Below are 17,512 nucleotides of genomic sequence, written 5' to 3' on the forward strand. Positions count from 1 at the left end.
TGGCATATTTTTTCTGGCAACTGTGCTTCAGTGGCTGCATCCAAAAAAATGCATATTTCTGCATTTATATGGCATAATTTTTCTGGCCTCTGTGCTTCAGTGGCTGCAACCAAAAAAATGCATATTTTCTGCATTTATATGGCATAATTTTTCTGTCAACTGTGCTTCAGTGGCTGCGACCAAAAAAATGCATGTTTTCTGCATTTATATGGCATAATTTTTCTGGCCTCTGTGCTTCAGTGGCTGCAACCAAAAAAGTTTATATTTTCAGCATTTATATGGCATAATTTTTCTGTCAACTGTGCTTCAGTGGCTGCGACCAAAAAAATGCATATTTTCTGCATTTATATGGCATAATTTTTCTGGCCTCTGTGCTTCAGTGGCTGCAACCAAAAAATTTATATTTTCAGCATTTATATGGCATAATTTTTCTGGCAACTGTGCTTCAGTGGCTGCGTCCAAAAAAACTGGGCAAACAATGTCTACAAGGTCAACGTATGGCGAAAAATGACTATTTTCAGCATTTATATGGCATATTTTTTCTGGCAACTGTGCTTCAGTGGCTGCGTCCAAAAAAACTGGGCAAACAATGCCTACAAGGTCAACGTATGGCAGTTGTTAAAGAGAACAGTAGATTACTAGCCAGCAAAGCTACCTAAGCTAAAATGTCCCTCAAATCCCTGCAGACTTCTGTCCCCTCCAATACAGAGCAGTATCAAGCAGATTACTAGCCAGCAAACTTACTATCATCTGTCCCTGAAATCACTAACAGCTCTCCCCCTACACTATCTCTTCCAAGCACACACAGGCAGATTTTTCAGATACATTTTTGCCCTTGATCCCCCTCTGGCATGCCACTGTCCAGGTCGTTGCACCCTTTAAACAACTTTAAAATCATTTTTCTGGCCAGAAATGTCTTTTCTAGATGTTAAAGTTCGCCTTCCCATTGAAGTCTATGGGGTTCGCGAACCGTTCGCGAACCGCTCGCGTTTTTGCGCAAGTTCGCGAATATGTTCGCGAACTTTTTTTCCGACGTTCGCTACATCCCTATCACTCATTCCCCTCTCTTGGTAGGGAATCCCATAACCTGACTGTCCTTACAGTAAAGAACCCCTTCCTATGCTGATGGTGAGATCTCCTTTCCTCCCCACCAATGAATCACTCATTCCCCCTCTCTTGGTAGGGAATCCCATAACCTGACTGTACTTACAGTAAAGAACCCCTTCCTATGCTGATGGTGAGATCTCCTAAATCTCAGCAGATATAAAGGTTGGGGGTATCTGGAGCAGGTTCTCAGTTCATGATGTTCCTCATATTTGGAGTGGCCCCCAATTTAAAAGACTGTTCCAAAGGAGCTTACAAAGGCACTGTGTATTAAGAGTAAATGGGGTGTGTAAATGCTCTAATGAATTAATAAACTGATCACTCTAGGGACATGTTTTCCTTAAATCCACATGCTCCATGATCACCCCATTACCCCACATTCTCCAGCACTTCTCTGAGGGGCCCACGTTGGCTGTTACCCTGTATGTGTCAAAATACTTATTAATTCAGTTAAAGGCTCCAACCCAGGACTCTTGGCTGCATCCCATGATCCTTCACTGGTCTTCATGGTGATTGGGGGAGCTAACAGGGAGGTGCACGGGTGGGAGGGGCCAGTGGGTCTTTTCCTAATCTTGCCACCAAAGGGAGGGAGACCCTGCCCCACAGAGCTTACAATCTAAGTGACCAACTAAATCAATTTAAGCAGTGTCGCTGTGATCAGAGAGGGGGGGCAGTTTAGAGTCACCCACAGTCCTGGGGTAACTACCTACATGTGCAGTTCTTATTCATGGGGCCCCTATATAACACCCTGCCAGCCATTTGCTAATCCATTACAATCAGGCTGAGTGCTTGGCAACATTCTAAGAAAGATTTAAAGGGGGGCAGTAGGATATGAAGGCTGACAGGGGATTCTGGGAGTTGAAGTTTTCTCTGCCCCCCATTAACTAACACAATCTGCACCTCATTGGTCAACCCCAACTTTCAGTTTAAGTCATAAATGGCACCTGGGCAAACGTAGTGATTATTATTAAATAGAGGGGCTTATGTCCTGCACCCCTTGTTTTTTTAGATTGTAAGCTTTTAAGAGCAGGACCGGCGCCTATTGCCTTTTAACTCTACAGAGTAATGACAATGTTTATCTGCCCTGCTTTGTGTTTGCACCCCCTTATTCTTATAGTTGGGGGGCCAATGATGCTTTAGAAATAATCGTATATAAGAGCTGGAGAACTGCAGATGCCTTTAATATACGGGCCTTGTAGGGAATTGCTGAACAGCTGCCTGAGAATCGGGGCACAAATGCTGCTGCTGCAGACTGCACTGCTTTCTAAGGCAACATGCGCACTTACTGCTACTCAGCCAGGTTGGTTGGGGATAACAGAACAGAAAAACTTCTCATAGAAATGTACAGGGAGTGAGAATGTTATGTTCTGGCAGTGAAGGGGTTAAGCATCCTGCATTCCATGGGAGGAGATTTGTGGGTGGAGCCCAGGTAGGGGGAGTCAGGTAAGCAAACAGGATAGAGGTGCAGCCCAGGAACAGAACAAGCAAAGGGAGAGACAGACTGGGGGCCACACACACAGGAGACGACAAATATCTGTATTTACTGCTCACTGGACTGTCCCCTGGGAGATCAGAGACTGTAACTTAGGGCCACACGAGAGCATAGAAGTGACATACAGAGGAGACTGCTGAGCGAGAGGGAATCTCTTCTTCTTAAACTCTGCTCCGGCCCTTTCCTGCTGGGACTGAAGATTGAGTGGCTCTAACTTAGGGCCACAGGAGCCCCATAGAGAGTCGCCGACCCCTGGGAGCCGCATACAGAGAAGATATCTATATACTGCTCATTGTGGCTCTAACTTAGGGCCACACACAGTGCTACACAGACAGACAGAGAACTTACACTCAGAGCTTACACTCAGTACAGAGAGAGAGCGATTTCAGCAAAAAAGAGGGTCTCACAAGCGGCACCCTGGTGCGAATAAAGAGCACCCACTGTCTCCCTACTCAGATTTTTGGCCGCCTGGCAGGTAAGTTACCTTTTTATCTCTTCGCTCACTGGGTGGGGTTTTATCTGAATGGCAACCATGCGGGAAATAAATACAAATTAGATTGTGAGCTCCTGGGACAAGGATTGACATTAGTATTTGTGTTGTTGTGTGTTTGGGATCTGCTGGGTGCAAGTATATATTATGGGGTAAAATGTCACTTATCTCTGGGGTGGAAGGGTAAGTTTATATTTGGGGTGGGGTGGGTGCAGGTAAGAGTGTCTGGGCAAAGGTGGCAGTGACTGATGTCAGAGACAGAAGACTAGTGTCCGTACAGGGGCAGTTTCGTATCATGTTGTGCTACTGGGGAGAGGTGCAAGGCTGAATCTGCTCTATAATCCCACAGGTCAGGCAACTCTATGACAGTTTTATGGGGGCAGGGCCAGCTGGGTGGCAACAAAAGGGTTAAACAGGGTTCATACTCTGAATGCCCCCATTAGTCCCACTTTAACTTTCACTACCAGTTTCACTTCCCTGTTCATCCATTGAGTTGCTAATGAAGCCCCTTTCCTGCGCCCAGGGGGGTCCCCCAGCTGCCCCTGTATTGTATGGATATCCGTTCAGAGGCAGGAGGGACAGCACAGGGTTAAATGATGAGGCTGGAGCAGAGCCTGTTGGGTGGGTATGAGCAGGAATGCTGCTATTGTCTCGGGGCTGTTGTTGTGCATGCTGGCAGCTCCTGCAATCACTACATGTAGTACGTAGGCGGACACAGCAGTGCACAGTGACTCACTGATAACTGCAGCCTCACCCGGGGCAATTCATCAGTGGCACTGCTGCTTCGTGACTGTGTATAAATGGGGTCGGCTGGCATGTTCCCCCTGGCTGCTGACCCTTACACACTACTGGTATTAACCCAATGGAGTATCTCCAGAGTGTGTATTGGGCCTCCTCTAGTCTGTACTTTACTGCACTGCAGAGCCCCGGACCCATAGCAACCAATCACAACTGACTGTCCTAGACGGATCAACACTGGTTGCTATGGCTTACAGCGTTGGAGTAATAGTAATTACTAGTGAGTCTGTCCCTTCCCTGCACCAGTAGGATTTCTGCTATATTGTTTCAAGAGCCAGAACCTGCTGTGCAAGGAAGATAATCGGCCAGACAGTGACAGACAGACTCCGTGACACATAACTATACCCCCAGTGACCATGAGGAATCAATGAATGAATATTGGGATGTTGCTTAGAATCATATCTTGGGTGAAGTTCCCCTTTAAACATCAGGGTACTATGCAGTTGGTCACTTATCTATTGGCCTCAGTCCTTTTTGTTTAATTATTTCAGTACTTTGTGATTGTGCCCATCACCTAATCCAGCCGGACACTCACCTGATATCTGGTTGCCAAGGTCACTGACCCCTAGAGACAAACATCAGTTTCAATGTCAGAATTGGGGGGAGGGAGAGAAGGGAACTGATCCCAAATACACATCACATGGATTCTGTCTCCATTTCAGCTCAGTCCCTTTCCCAGTAGCAATTTCCCCTTTAAATCCCAGGTGAGAGGGAAAAGAAAGAAATGTAAAGAAATCGACCAACCGCAAACATTCAGCCTACCAAACCTTAAGGGTTAATGTTTAACTGCCTTTCCCCCGCCCCCGGCCCAGTGCAGAAGAGCAGGGGATTGTGGGACTGGGGGAACTGGATTTTCTGCACCAGGAAAGTGAAAACAATTGCTCTGTATTGTGCCGCTCACCGGAGACACTTACTGTTTTATTGTACCTACCCGGGGTCACAACTATACTTGCATACCCCAATACTCACATATAGACCCCTGCAAATACTTACATACCCCAATACTCACATATAGACCCCTGCAAATACTTACATACCCCAATACTCACATATAGACCCCTGCAAATACTTACATACCCCAATACTCACATATAGACCCCTGCAAATACTTACATACCCCAATACTCACATATAGACCCCTGCAAATACTTACATACCCCAATACTCACATATAGACCCCTGCAAATACTTACATACCCCAATACTCACATATAGACCCCTGCAAATACTTACATACCCCAATACTCACATATAGACCCCTGCGAATACTTACATACCCCAATACTCACATATAGACCCCTGCAAATACTTACATACCCCAATACTCACATATAGACCCCTGCAAATACTTACATGCCCCAATACTCCCACATATAGACCCCTGCAAATACTTACATACCCCAATACTCACATATAGACCCCTGCAAATACTTACATGCCCCAATACTCACACATATAGACCCCTGCAAATACTTACATACCCCAATACTCACATATAGACCCCTGCGAATACTTACATACCCCAATACTCACATATAGATCCCTGCAAATACTTACATACCCCAATACTCACATATAGACCCCTGCAAATACTTACATACCCCAATACTCACATATAGACCCCTGCAAATACTTACATGCCCCAATACTCCCACATATAGACCCCTGCAAATACTTACATACCCCAATACTCACATATAGACCCCTGCAAATACTTACATACCCCAATACTCACATATAGACCCCTGCAAATACTTACATGCCCCAATACTCCCACATATAGACCCCTGCAAATACTTACATACCCCAATACTCACATATAGACCCCTGCAAATACTTACATACCCCAATACTCACATATAGATCCCTGCAAATACTTACATACCCCAATACTCACATATAGACCCCTGCGAATACTTACATACCCCAATACTCACATATAGATCCCTGCAAATACTTACATACCCCAATACTCACATATAGACCCCTGCAAATACTTACATACCCCAATACTCACATATAGACCCCTGCGAATACTTACATACCCCAATACTCACATATAGATCCCTGCAAATACTTACATACCCCAATACTCACATATAGACCCCTGCAAATACTTACATACCCCAATACTCACATATAGATCCCTGCAAATACTTACATGCCCCAATACTCACATATAGACCCCTGCAAATACTTACATACCCCAATACTCACATATAGACCCCTGCAAATACTTACATACCCCGATACTCAAATATAGACCCCTGCAAATACTTACATACCCCAATACTCAAATATAGACCCCTGCAAATACTTACATACCCCAATACTCAAATATAGATCCCTGCAAATACTTACATACCCCAATACTCACATATAGACCCCTGCAAATACTTACTTACCCCAATACTCACATATAGACCCCTGCAGGTACTTACATACCCCAATACTCACATATAGACCCCTGCAAATACTTACATACCCCAATACTCACATATAGACCCCTGCAAATACTTATATACCCCAATACTCACATATAGACCCCTGCAAATACTTACATACCCCGATACTCAAATATAGACCCCTGCAAATACTTACATACCCCAATACTCAAATATAGACCCCTGCGAATACTTACATACCCCAATACTCACACATATAGACCCCTGCAAATACTTACATACCCCAATACTCGCATATAGACCCCTGCAAATACTTACATTCCCCAATACTCGCATATAGACCCCTGCAGGTACTTACATGCCCAGATAACTCACATATAATTTTGGAAGCAAATGGCCATCATGACCCTGAGTTAGTAAATGATTCCTACATGCTGCTGCAGTTTCCATCCTACAATGTACTAATAGGATGGGGCTTGTATGGCTGCAGGCTGCACATTGTGACATCAATCATTTCAGTAATGAGATTCATTTGGATTGGCAGCCGCTCGCATGTTCTGGGCATTTTTTTACATGCACAAGATTCTCTGTTAATGTTGTCTCTTATTATTGTCTGAATGCGGGGTGGGTTTAGTTCTCCTTTACAATGAACACTCCATCCAAGGTGTCTATGTGTTTAATTCATACAGCTGGGCATGGCTGAATCAATGGAAACCCTTACCCCCATATGTAACAAAAGGGGGCAGTAACCCATAGCAACTAATAAGATTTACTTTTGAACAGGTGGTCCGTGAATCCTGCCTGCTGATTGGTTGCTCTGGGTTACTGCACCTGGGCAATCTTAGTGCCATTTATTACATAAGCCTTTCAGTTAAAGGAGCAGCAACCCTGCTGTAAGTCTCGTGACGGTGTTATTGCGACTTCTGGTCACATGGCATGACTGCACTGCTGATTTTGTTGTATGCGGAAGGAAGTAGATACAGTCACCCCAATACTGAGAAATGAGTTTCCCTTTCTCAGCACAACAATAGGCCTTGAGATACATATCTGCTTAGTGACGTCTGTGACTTCCCTGGTGTAGTATAGGGGTTATTTATATCATTATAAGGGGTGACACATAGTTGCAGAAGTTGGACACGTCCATCAAGCTTTTCTTTAAGAGAATGTTTCTAATCCCCTTCCCGCATTGTTACGTCACTCTCTGCTGAGTCGGCCATTCTGTGGCATTTCACTAAGAGTTTAGTTGATATTTGTCTTCCTTCTGAGCAAATACACCACGAAAACCTTGTTATTCACCCCGGAAGATTCTGGCACATGGCACCATTGTGTGGCTTTTAATGATAACAATTAGGCACAGCCCAAGGTGCGTCTCTCTCTCTATAAATAAAATAAAATTTAAACAGACTTTACTTTCATTGAGATTTCCTGTAAACGTTTCATAAGGACTGCTGTGCCAGGAGGAAGAGGAGGATTCCAGTTTTGGGTCAGGTTCTGACATGTTGCTCGTGTTTCTCATGGTCGGAGCACGTGAGGACGAGTCATTTCTCACGAGGTTCCTGATTGAAGTTTGGGGTTTTACTTAATGTATGTGGCAGAAAAATAAAGTATCTACTACAAGACTTGGGCTGGGGCCCTCAAATGATTTTGCTGTGGGGCCCAGTTACTGGTACTGGAGGTTGTGTGAGTGGGGTGTATAGTCTGGGGGAATATAATTCCCAATAACATCACTTTGACCCAAATGTCTCAGCAGGTGGCGGAATGGGGACGGAGGAGGGGACAGATTGGCTGCTGGCGCTGCTGCAGGAGGTTCAACTGGAACAATTCTACTCGAAACTCCGCAATGAGCTGAACATCACCCGCCCGGGACACTTTGATTTTGTAAAGCCATTAGATTTGGATCAGATTGGCATGGGAAAACCAGGTGGGTGCCTTATTGCCCCATGCACACAATACAATTACCCTTCCAGTCCGCCTTTCATTTCTCTACATGTCTCTACCCCCTTTCCCCAAAACTGCCCTTCATCAGAATTCAGTATATCTTCTTCTCAGATCTGGATCTCAAATTCATTTCTGATTTTGCTTCTCTGACTATAGAATTGGCCGGTGTTTGTTTTGGTTCCTTCGAGGCTGATGGGGCACTGGTTTCTGTACCCAATGACCTCTGAGAGTAACGTGCCTGTGCCCATGTGAGTCAGTCTCTGTTCTTCATTGTGACTCTGTCTCCATGGAATGAGGTCACGCTCATCATGTGCTCATAATATATTGTAATGAGAGCAGAGGAACCGGTCGCTGGCACACTCAGGCTTCATTGGCTTTGACTGGTGCATCACAGCCTCTGGCATTCTTCAGTATTATTCATAGAATCTCAGCCATACCATTGGCTGTTTTCATGCTGCCATCCAGATATATCTTACTGGTAGATTGGGGGGTTTTCCTAGTTGACTTGGAATTCCACCCAGGGAATAATGGGAGGCATCAGCCATGGCTTCATGGAGAGACATTGACTGTTGACATTGACCCATTATTACTCAAGGATTCTCTAAGTCAACCCTTGGTCTTTTGTTATGAAAATGAGGGGCATTTGAAAGATTTAATTTGACTTGAAGGTCAACTGATCCGAAGGTGTAGAGTAATGTTGGTTCCAGAACTGCGGGTTCTCCATAGTGTCATTTCTATGCATGGGCATGGCGCCATTTTGAATTTGAAACTCTTGTTTTTCCAGGGCAGAGGAGACTGTTCGAAGCACTGAGGCGTAGGAAACCCCCAGTTCTTCCCAAATCCTGGATGTACAAGGTGAGGTTCATTTCCAGTAAGTGCTCATTTATATGCAGCTTGCCCGATAATGGCCGGCACATGCCATTCTCTCTGTAAACACTGAATAATGGATAAACATATGCAGGCATCTGTTGAATTCAGATGGAGATCAATCATGTGATTAGGAATGCACCACGCCCCTATGTTTCGGTCATTATCTTAATTACACAGAGCAAAATAATAAACTGTTTATCATTCCATTTCATGTTTCGCTGCCATAAAGCAACACTGGTTGCTGTTCTGCTGCCCCTTGATACTTTTACAGTATTTTCCTTTATTATAAGGGGAAGTTGTGCTTTGAATTCTGGAACATCATTTAGTTGTGTGAATGTTAAATATTAAGTGTATGTCCATTTATTTGTACCTCTCAGGTGTTTCCCCCCAAAAATCCAGAGTCTCCAGAAGGACCCCAAAGCCCAGAGATGTCCCCCTCACGGATGGAACCTGACTCTATGAAATGCCTGATTAAAGAACGTGACCTGGCCCTGTTTGAGCGGCTGGGGGACGGCTGTTTTGGGGTAGTGAGACGAGGGGAGTGGAGAGTGCCCAGTGGCAGGACTGTAAGTATTATATTACCTGTGGGGCAGAACTGTATAAATGGAAGGGACTAAAGCTATTGTTGAGGTCATAACTTCAGGGGCTTTGGCCCCTACCCTGTCTGTATCAAAGGTCCCCCAACCTTGTGCACTAATCTATCCAAATGTTTGTCAATATTCCCATAAACACGGCATTTATACATTTGCCATTACCTCCCCTGACAGGTGAATGTGGCAGTTAAATATCTGCGATCCGATGCCTGCTCCGACACAGAAGGCCTGCAAGATTTCCTGCAAGAAGTCTACTCTATGTTTGTGTTGGATCATCCCCACCTCATCCGCCTCTATGGGGTGGTATTTTCCAAACCCTTTAAAATGGTGAGTGTATTGTCCCACCCCGTGAGGCTGACAGTGATGTATTGAGGAAAGCCCATTCACACCCCACAAATAAATCTCCCACTTTCTCTCTTGCCCAGGTAACAGAAATAGCCTCTCTGGGCTCCCTGCTGGATGCCCTTCATAACAGCTATGGCAGTTGTGGCTCCTTCTCGCTGCCCCTCCTATGGAAGTACTCTTTGCAGATCGCTTCTGGCATGAAGTTCTTGGAGTCCCACAAATTCATCCACAGAGATCTGGCAACTCGGAATATTTTACTGACCAGTGAGGAAGTGGCCAAGATTGGTGACTTTGGACTGATGAGAGAGCTTGGTGGGCACAACAACCATTACATCATGTCTGCCCACCGCAAGATTCCCTTTGCTTGGTAAGAAGGAGAGAAGCTAATGTGAGGACCTGGGGGGGGAAGGGGAAAGTCCTTGGAGTGAACTAAGTGGCTTTTTGGCTCTTAGAACTCAAAGTCAGAATAGGATTGTCAGTACAAGGTGGAAGATCTTATAGGATTTAGCTATAGATGGGAGGGATATGGATCCCTGAGAATCAAGATTGACTTTATGACCTTTGTTATTCCAGGTGCCCCCCAGAGAGTCTGAAGTTTGGAGCTTTCTCTAACCAGTCCGATGTCTGGATGTTTGGTGTTACGTTATGGGAGATGTTCACTTATGGACAGGAGCCTTGGATGGGCTTCAATGGAAAACAGGTACCAACCATCACGCCATCTATTGAGGTTCACCATAAGCATGCCCCACCATCCATAAAAACAAATTATTCATAGCATTGTCCTTATGGGACTTTTAAGTCAAGAAAAGTAGTGGCCACACAATCATACGAGACAGAGGGGATGATGGAACTCAGAAGAACATTTTTAATAGAACAATTGAGCTCCTGGGTGTTTTAACCAAAAGCCAGAGTATCTTGAATTGAGGAGGAAGGTGGACCTTTAGTGGAGATATATTGACATGTTTTGTCTCAACCACTGATAAATCAGTCCCTTAGTGTCTTACCTTGTTAAGTATTCCCTTTTCACTGTAAGATGGGTTTTACCTTTAGATTCAAAGAGTGTTCATTATGTGGAAGGTGTAGCCAAGCAAAAATACACGGAAATGGGTTGAATTGGTTTCATTTTTAATTCACATTTTTTTTATTAAGCGACTTCTATTTTTGCCCTGTAGATATTACTGAAGATTGACCGTGACAGAGAAATCCTGGAGCGACCAGATGATTGTCCCCAGGCTCTCTATGAGTTAATGAAGAAGTGCTGGATATATGAACCAGATCAGAGGCCAACATTTGCCAACCTAATGGGCCTTCTTAATGCAGTGAGTAGAAAGTCTTACCTGGCCCTTCCTGTCATCTCAAAGCTTCATCTGTGACTTATTCAAATTTAATATTGGAGCTTCTCTATCTTGGTGGTTCCCTTGCCCCCCTCTCACACCATTTTTTGTGTTGCAGGCACGCCCCCAAGAGGTCCGAATTCAACGTGAGGTAAATGACCCTGGCTGTATCCACCTGGAAAGTGGTGATGTGGTCACCGTTATTGAAGCAGGGTAAGTAAGATGAGATGTTTCTCCTTGGCTCCTGAGTACTTTACATCTTATTGTGTAACCATTTGGCCATAAATTTCTACTATTTGCCCCAATCAGGTCAGATACACACCTATGGAGAGGGCAGAACAGGCGGACACTTAAAGTGGGGCGATTCCCTGCATCCATTATCCCCACAAGGGATTTAGCCCAGTTTCAGATTTCTGGAAGACCGTCTACAGGCTTAATGCAACTGCCTGGTATTGAGGCGTCAGAGAATGAGTATGTTTATATTAGCCCTTCAGGCTTCTATTGTTCATAAGTCATTGTCCCCAAGACCCCATTCAGCTCATGATTATAACATTGTATTTATTAGTAGGAGAAACAGAATCAAAGACAGAGGAAGAAGAGGGGAGAGAAGCAATCTGCTGGGTATGCAAAGTAAGTGTCTTGTTCCTTTATGTTCAGCTTCTTTCCTTCAGATGGTGCCGCCAGTTACTTAATTTCCATCTCTTTAACGCCTCTAGGAATTTCCAAAAGCCTTGAATCTATTGCTGAACCCTTAGTCCCAGCCAATAGACAACATGTGGTAACAAGGAACCGTGCTCATGATCTGGAGAGCCATCCCATCAACGCATCACCCCGGAGAATAAGCGACGTACCCAATATGCGAAACCTTGTCAATATGCGACCTCCTGTTTTTCCCAAACCCAAGGGGCCTGCTTCCAAGGAGAGATTTATTTCAGTCCCTAATGCTGATTTTCTTGCTCAGTCAATCGGCGGTGTCCCTCGCCAGACTCCAGGAGGAACAGGGTCTGAGGGAGAAGCTGGAGGAAAGGGTTTAGGACAGAGAACTCCTGCAGAAGTTGAGCTGCAAAGAAAGATCAAAGAGGTGGGTGTTGTAGTCGGCCAATAAGAAATTACCTGCTTACTTTCTGTCCCTCCCTATCCTCTAAGATTCACTCAGACCCCAACTTTGGGAATAAAAATGAGAGAATGTTTCTCATCAACGTCCTACCCTGAGATCTTCTCAGATCCCTCTACAAGTGAATGGAACGGTATCAGTACCTTGATCTTTATTCATTAATGATCTGAATTCCTCCTTCTCTGGTCTCTCCAGGTAGAGGATCGGGTGCATGGAGTGACCACGCAGGAGTGTCGCGAGGCGTTGCGTAATAGCTCTGGGAATGTTGGGCGTGCTATCCAAGCACTCAAGGTGATTTAATACATAATGCTTTTTTCATTTGCTAAATGCTTTAGAGGCAACTGGGTTATCCCTTAGGCCACAATTCTTCTCACTGGGGGTGATTTACTGATATAAGTTCTATATTACACCAGTGAAGTTAACAATAGCTACCAGCCCTTCAGCAACCCCTGAAGAGCTCAATACAAGTCCTACTGACCCTGACATTGTCCTTTATCTCTATACCATACAATAGGTCATGCACTCTCAATAACATTTTACAAATATAGACTCAGGTGGTATCAAAAAAATCTTTTACTGTTTAAAACAATTTGGCAAAATACAAAACAAAAGTTACGTTTATACAGCAATGATAAACAAAGTAATAGTATACATACCACCCAAAAGGTATGTACAGAGCAGAAAAAAGTAACAACACTATACTTGTCCTTTATCTCTCCCTGTAGATGCAGCAGTTATACAACGTGGGCAGAAACAGTAAGGAAGATTGTCGACGTATCCTGGAGAAGTGTCAGTGGGATCTGGAGGCCGCGTCCCGCTATGTGTTGCGGAAAGCCAACCTCTCATCATGATTAATTCTTCTCAATGGCAAAATACTTGACTTAGGTGCAAGTCGCATTAGCGAGAGCAAGTGGCATCCTTCTTAGGCTGTTTGACATTGGGGAGCTGTTTCTGCTGGAAGCCACTGGTTGGCCAAACCTGATGATATCACCAGTCACCACTGTGTGTTCCCGTCATTGATGGACATTTATTATGAAAAGAACAAGGGGAACTAGATGCAATGATACGCACTGGCTCAAATCTACCTCAAAAATAGAATCGTTGACTTGTGAGGAAGAAGAAACTGGGCATGCTGGCATGGACATTACCTGAACTTTGGGCACCACAGGTCTTTATGATTAGAGCCCCATTAGATGGAAGCCCAGTTGTGACTGCAATATTCTTTTATCTACTACTTTTGCCCCTGGCTGAGATGCTTCTTTTTCCTTGAGACAATAGACACAGCCTTGCCAGGACTAGCAGAATGGGATGAGCCGCCATATTGGTTGGGGCATGTGGAATAAACATTTTGTTCATCCTGTGGATTAGAGAGCAGATGTGCCAAGTTCCTTCCTTTGCTACAGTGTTAGAGACTTGGCACCGCCAAAGAGAAGCTCTAGAAAGTCTTCACGAGGATCGTCATGAAGTCCAAGGGAGTGTGTACTGGCCCAGTGCCAGGTTATTAGGAATGTTTTTAAAGGAAATCTGATATTGTATTTGGTTTTGAACTTTTTATACAATTATTATTAAACACTTGTAAAATAACCAAGATGCAAAAGACTCTTTCCAGTGATCTCCCTCTGTCCATTTCAGCCTTGGGTGGAACTTTAATATGTGTTACCATGAGCTGTTATTCAGTTAGCTGGTGTTATTTCACTTTACCTGCATGTCTTCTTGGACTTGGATCAGTCTTGGGTGGTGACCCATCTGCTCCCAAACTGCACAGAGTCACTTATAGTGCACCTCCAAACCTCCCAAACTTGGCTGAAGATGGAGCAGTTTTCTTTTGGAGGGGACGTTGAGACTTCTCAGCAGCACATGAAAAAGAGAAGTGAGTCTGGCGGAGTCCAAAGGATGGTCACTAGTGCCGCCAGTTAGTGCTGTGCTGCCACATTGTACTGACAGTTGTAGGCAGATAAAGGGGTCATCATCGAGGTACCTCGGCACAAATCCTTCTGGTTTTTTTATATTGGTATTATTTTGTTTACTGTAATTCAATCATTTTACCTCGTAAAGACTCATGGGGTGAGGAGGGAAATATCTATCTGGTTACAATTCAGCTGCCTGCCCTGTCTCACTGCACGATTATGGATCAAATGCTACAACCAACATTCAGGGAACCCCTTAGTATCAGAGTTTTAACTGTACAGGTATGGGACCCGTTGTCTCGAAACCCATTATCCAGAAAGCTCCAAATTACGGAAAGGCTGCCTCCCATAGACTCCATTATAATCAAATAATCCAAATGTTTAAAAATGATTTCCTTTTCCTGTGTAATAATAAAACAGTCGCTTGTACTTGATCCCAACTAAGATATAATTAATTCTTATTGAAGGCAAAACCAGCCTATTGGCTTTATTTAATTTATTCAATTTATTTTCTACTAGACATAAGGTATGGAGATCCCAATTATGGAAAGATCCATTATCCGGAAAACCCCAGGATAACTCGCCCCATCCCTGTACTCCGTTATCCCACGAGGGGGTCGTACACAGCAACATTTGTGTATATATTTTTATATCTTTTTGTTTTTTATAAAATAAAAGTGATGACATTGTAGAGACGATACTGTTTGAATTTATCTTTAATACACAGGGACCATGAACAACCTGTAAAATATATCCTTATAAACTGTACGTAGTCAGTTATAAATGATGATTAGTGATGTCACATGACCCACTGAGCAGTATAAAATGTAACCTTACCCTAGTTTATAATAAAAGCATGCAGCACCTCTGATATCCTTATGACTCACACTAGGGGGTATATTATGAATACATATAAAGGCAGTAAAGAATGATAGTGAGGCTGTGTATATATATGTACAGTATACAGTATACTGATATAAGGGCAGGATTCACACTGACACTGTCATACTGTATATAATAATAATAATGGGCAGGACTATGATACTATGTATCAGGAGACTCACCTTTCAGAGCTTGAATCTGAAAAATTAAAAAAGGTGTAGGTAATATAGTCTTTTCTCCTGCTGTGAAAAAAAGGAGTAGCCATTCTATGTCATAAATCCTTAAATATAGAGATTCTGCACACAGAGAGTGATACTAATGGTAGAAATGTTTTTTGCTGAAATTCTTTTCCCAAATAAAGTTTGGCACATGGGTTCCTCATATTCTCCTAATTCGGGTGCATTTTACACTCAGATAACCCAGAAAATGGTTTCATATCCACTAAACAAATTCATAATTGGTGGAAAATTTCATGAATCCTATTTATGGTCTTTAGATAAACCTGGACCAATCCAAAAACAAACTTTTAGGAAAATCTAAATTACTCTCTAATTTTGAAAGCCAAACAAAGTTAGTAGATCTTTGGAGAATGTTACACCCTACAGAAAAGGATTTCACCTTTTTAGGGACTCTGATTATTTGTTTTCATCAATTGATGTTCTACTCGGTCAGCAAATATACGTAATATTAATTAGTCAGATCATGCACCAGTCTTAATTGAAGTAGAGTTGGTCATATCCCACCTTCTTTAAAGATAGACCTGAATTTAATACTATGCTTAAGGAAAGATGGAATCTGTTTCTTAAGGAAAATCACAAACATCAAGATAATCTTCCATTATTATGGGATGCATGGAAAGCAGCCATTCGTGGGGAAATCATCTTATAGAATACATTTTATGAGGAAAATTAATAAAGAATTTATTCTCCATACTAAAACACAGAAGGGAGCCTATTTTAATTTTATTATTCATCCTACAAAACAAAATAAAGACAAGTATAAAGTCTTTAGATTTTAATGTTTTTGTATTGGGTTTCATTGAGAGATCAAACTTCTATGACATATTATAGGGCTAAATAACCTTAATAATAAGTCAGGTAATAATAATAAACAGGTTTTTAGCTAACCTTTTTAAAAATTGCAATAGATCCTATAAATCCATGCTTATTAAGCTAACTAACCTTCTTAAAGATATAGCAAATATTTTTAAGAAATATTTTGAGTTCATATACAAAAAATACTATGGAAAGTATGCGATTTCAACTTGACTCTTCAAGCCAACCAACCAATTAATGTACAGTAGGTACTTTCCACCATTAGTTCACTTAAGGATTTTAAAGCAGGAGGGCCAGATGGTTTAATATCCCCATTTTATAAATCTCTAAAACAAGAAATAGCCCCATTTTTAATAAAATCTATATAATGAAATTTTTTGTCATGAGAAAAAATTGCATTCAAGTTTTGCATTCAAGTCATTGTAAAATGAATTCCTAAAGAAGGTAAAGATCTTTCTCAACCAGCTTCTTTTAGACCTATTTCTTTAGTAAATCTTGATTTTAGGTTACTCGCGAAAATTATAGCTGATCGATAATGCTTGTTATGCCAAGCACTATCTCTTCACAGCAGAATGGTTTTCTCAAAAAAAGAACTGGAGTCAAAAATATACATACTTTACTGACATTCAGGACTGAGAAATTAGCTATACCTTGTTCAGTTCTAAGTCTAGATGCTGAATAAGTTTTCAATAATGTCTCATGGAAATACCTTTTAGAATGTTGTGAGAGATTTGGTCTTAGAGGACGATTCACTGTATTATTTAAATCCATTTATTCAACCCCTAAAGGAAGAATTGCTGTAGCTGGAGAACTTTCAGAATCTTTTAATTGTTTTAGGGGGACCAGACAAGGTTGCCCTTTGTCCCCACTTTTATTTTATATCTCCATGGAACCATTAATTAGATTTTTGGATTCTTCTGATCTGTTTCAGGGTGTGGTAGTAGATGGTAAACATATCAAATAAACAATAAACAAGAGGTGGTAAATTTATTTCTCTGTCGTCTCAAGGGGGACACAGGGACAGATGGGGTTAAGCTCAACCCTCTAGGAGGCAGGACACTTAGAATAAAAAAGAAAAAGGGGGCGTGCCAATACCATGGCTTAACCCAACCTAGAACTAAACCATTCAGTTTTTAAGTGTCCTGCTTCCAAGGAGGATGGACAAAAATTCTTCAACGAAGTATT

At 42.6% G+C, this 17,512-nt stretch overlaps 1 protein-coding gene across 3 annotated transcripts; it reads left to right on the forward strand.

Moving 5' to 3' along the window:
* The first annotated feature begins 2,523 nt into the window (after positions 1-2,523).
* Positions 2,524-15,086, forward strand: tnk2l.L (tyrosine kinase, non-receptor, 2 like L homeolog). Of its 3 annotated transcripts, none has more exons than XM_018253893.2 (14): positions 2,524-3,071; positions 8,037-8,210; positions 9,012-9,082; positions 9,475-9,663; positions 9,865-10,017; positions 10,116-10,402; positions 10,609-10,735; positions 11,208-11,354; positions 11,488-11,582; positions 11,679-11,840; positions 11,938-11,999; positions 12,086-12,450; positions 12,679-12,774; positions 13,209-15,086. In XM_018253893.2, the coding sequence occupies exons 2-14, from the start codon at positions 8,048-8,050 to the stop codon at positions 13,332-13,334; spliced, it is 2,043 nt and encodes a 680-aa protein (XP_018109382.1). In that variant the 5' UTR covers positions 2,524-3,071; positions 8,037-8,047; the 3' UTR covers positions 13,335-15,086. The 3 variants fall into 3 exon arrangements, with proteins under 3 accessions (XP_018109382.1, XP_018109380.1, XP_018109381.1); XM_018253891.2 differs by having other exon boundaries at positions 2,526-3,071; positions 11,935-11,999; XM_018253892.2 differs by having other exon boundaries at positions 2,526-3,071; positions 8,040-8,210; positions 11,935-11,999.
* The last annotated feature ends 2,426 nt before the right edge of the window (positions 15,087-17,512 follow it).

This window comes from Xenopus laevis, chromosome 3L (assembly GCF_017654675.1).
Source record: "Xenopus laevis strain J_2021 chromosome 3L, Xenopus_laevis_v10.1, whole genome shotgun sequence".
NCBI classification, from domain to species: domain Eukaryota; kingdom Metazoa; phylum Chordata; class Amphibia; order Anura; family Pipidae; genus Xenopus; species Xenopus laevis.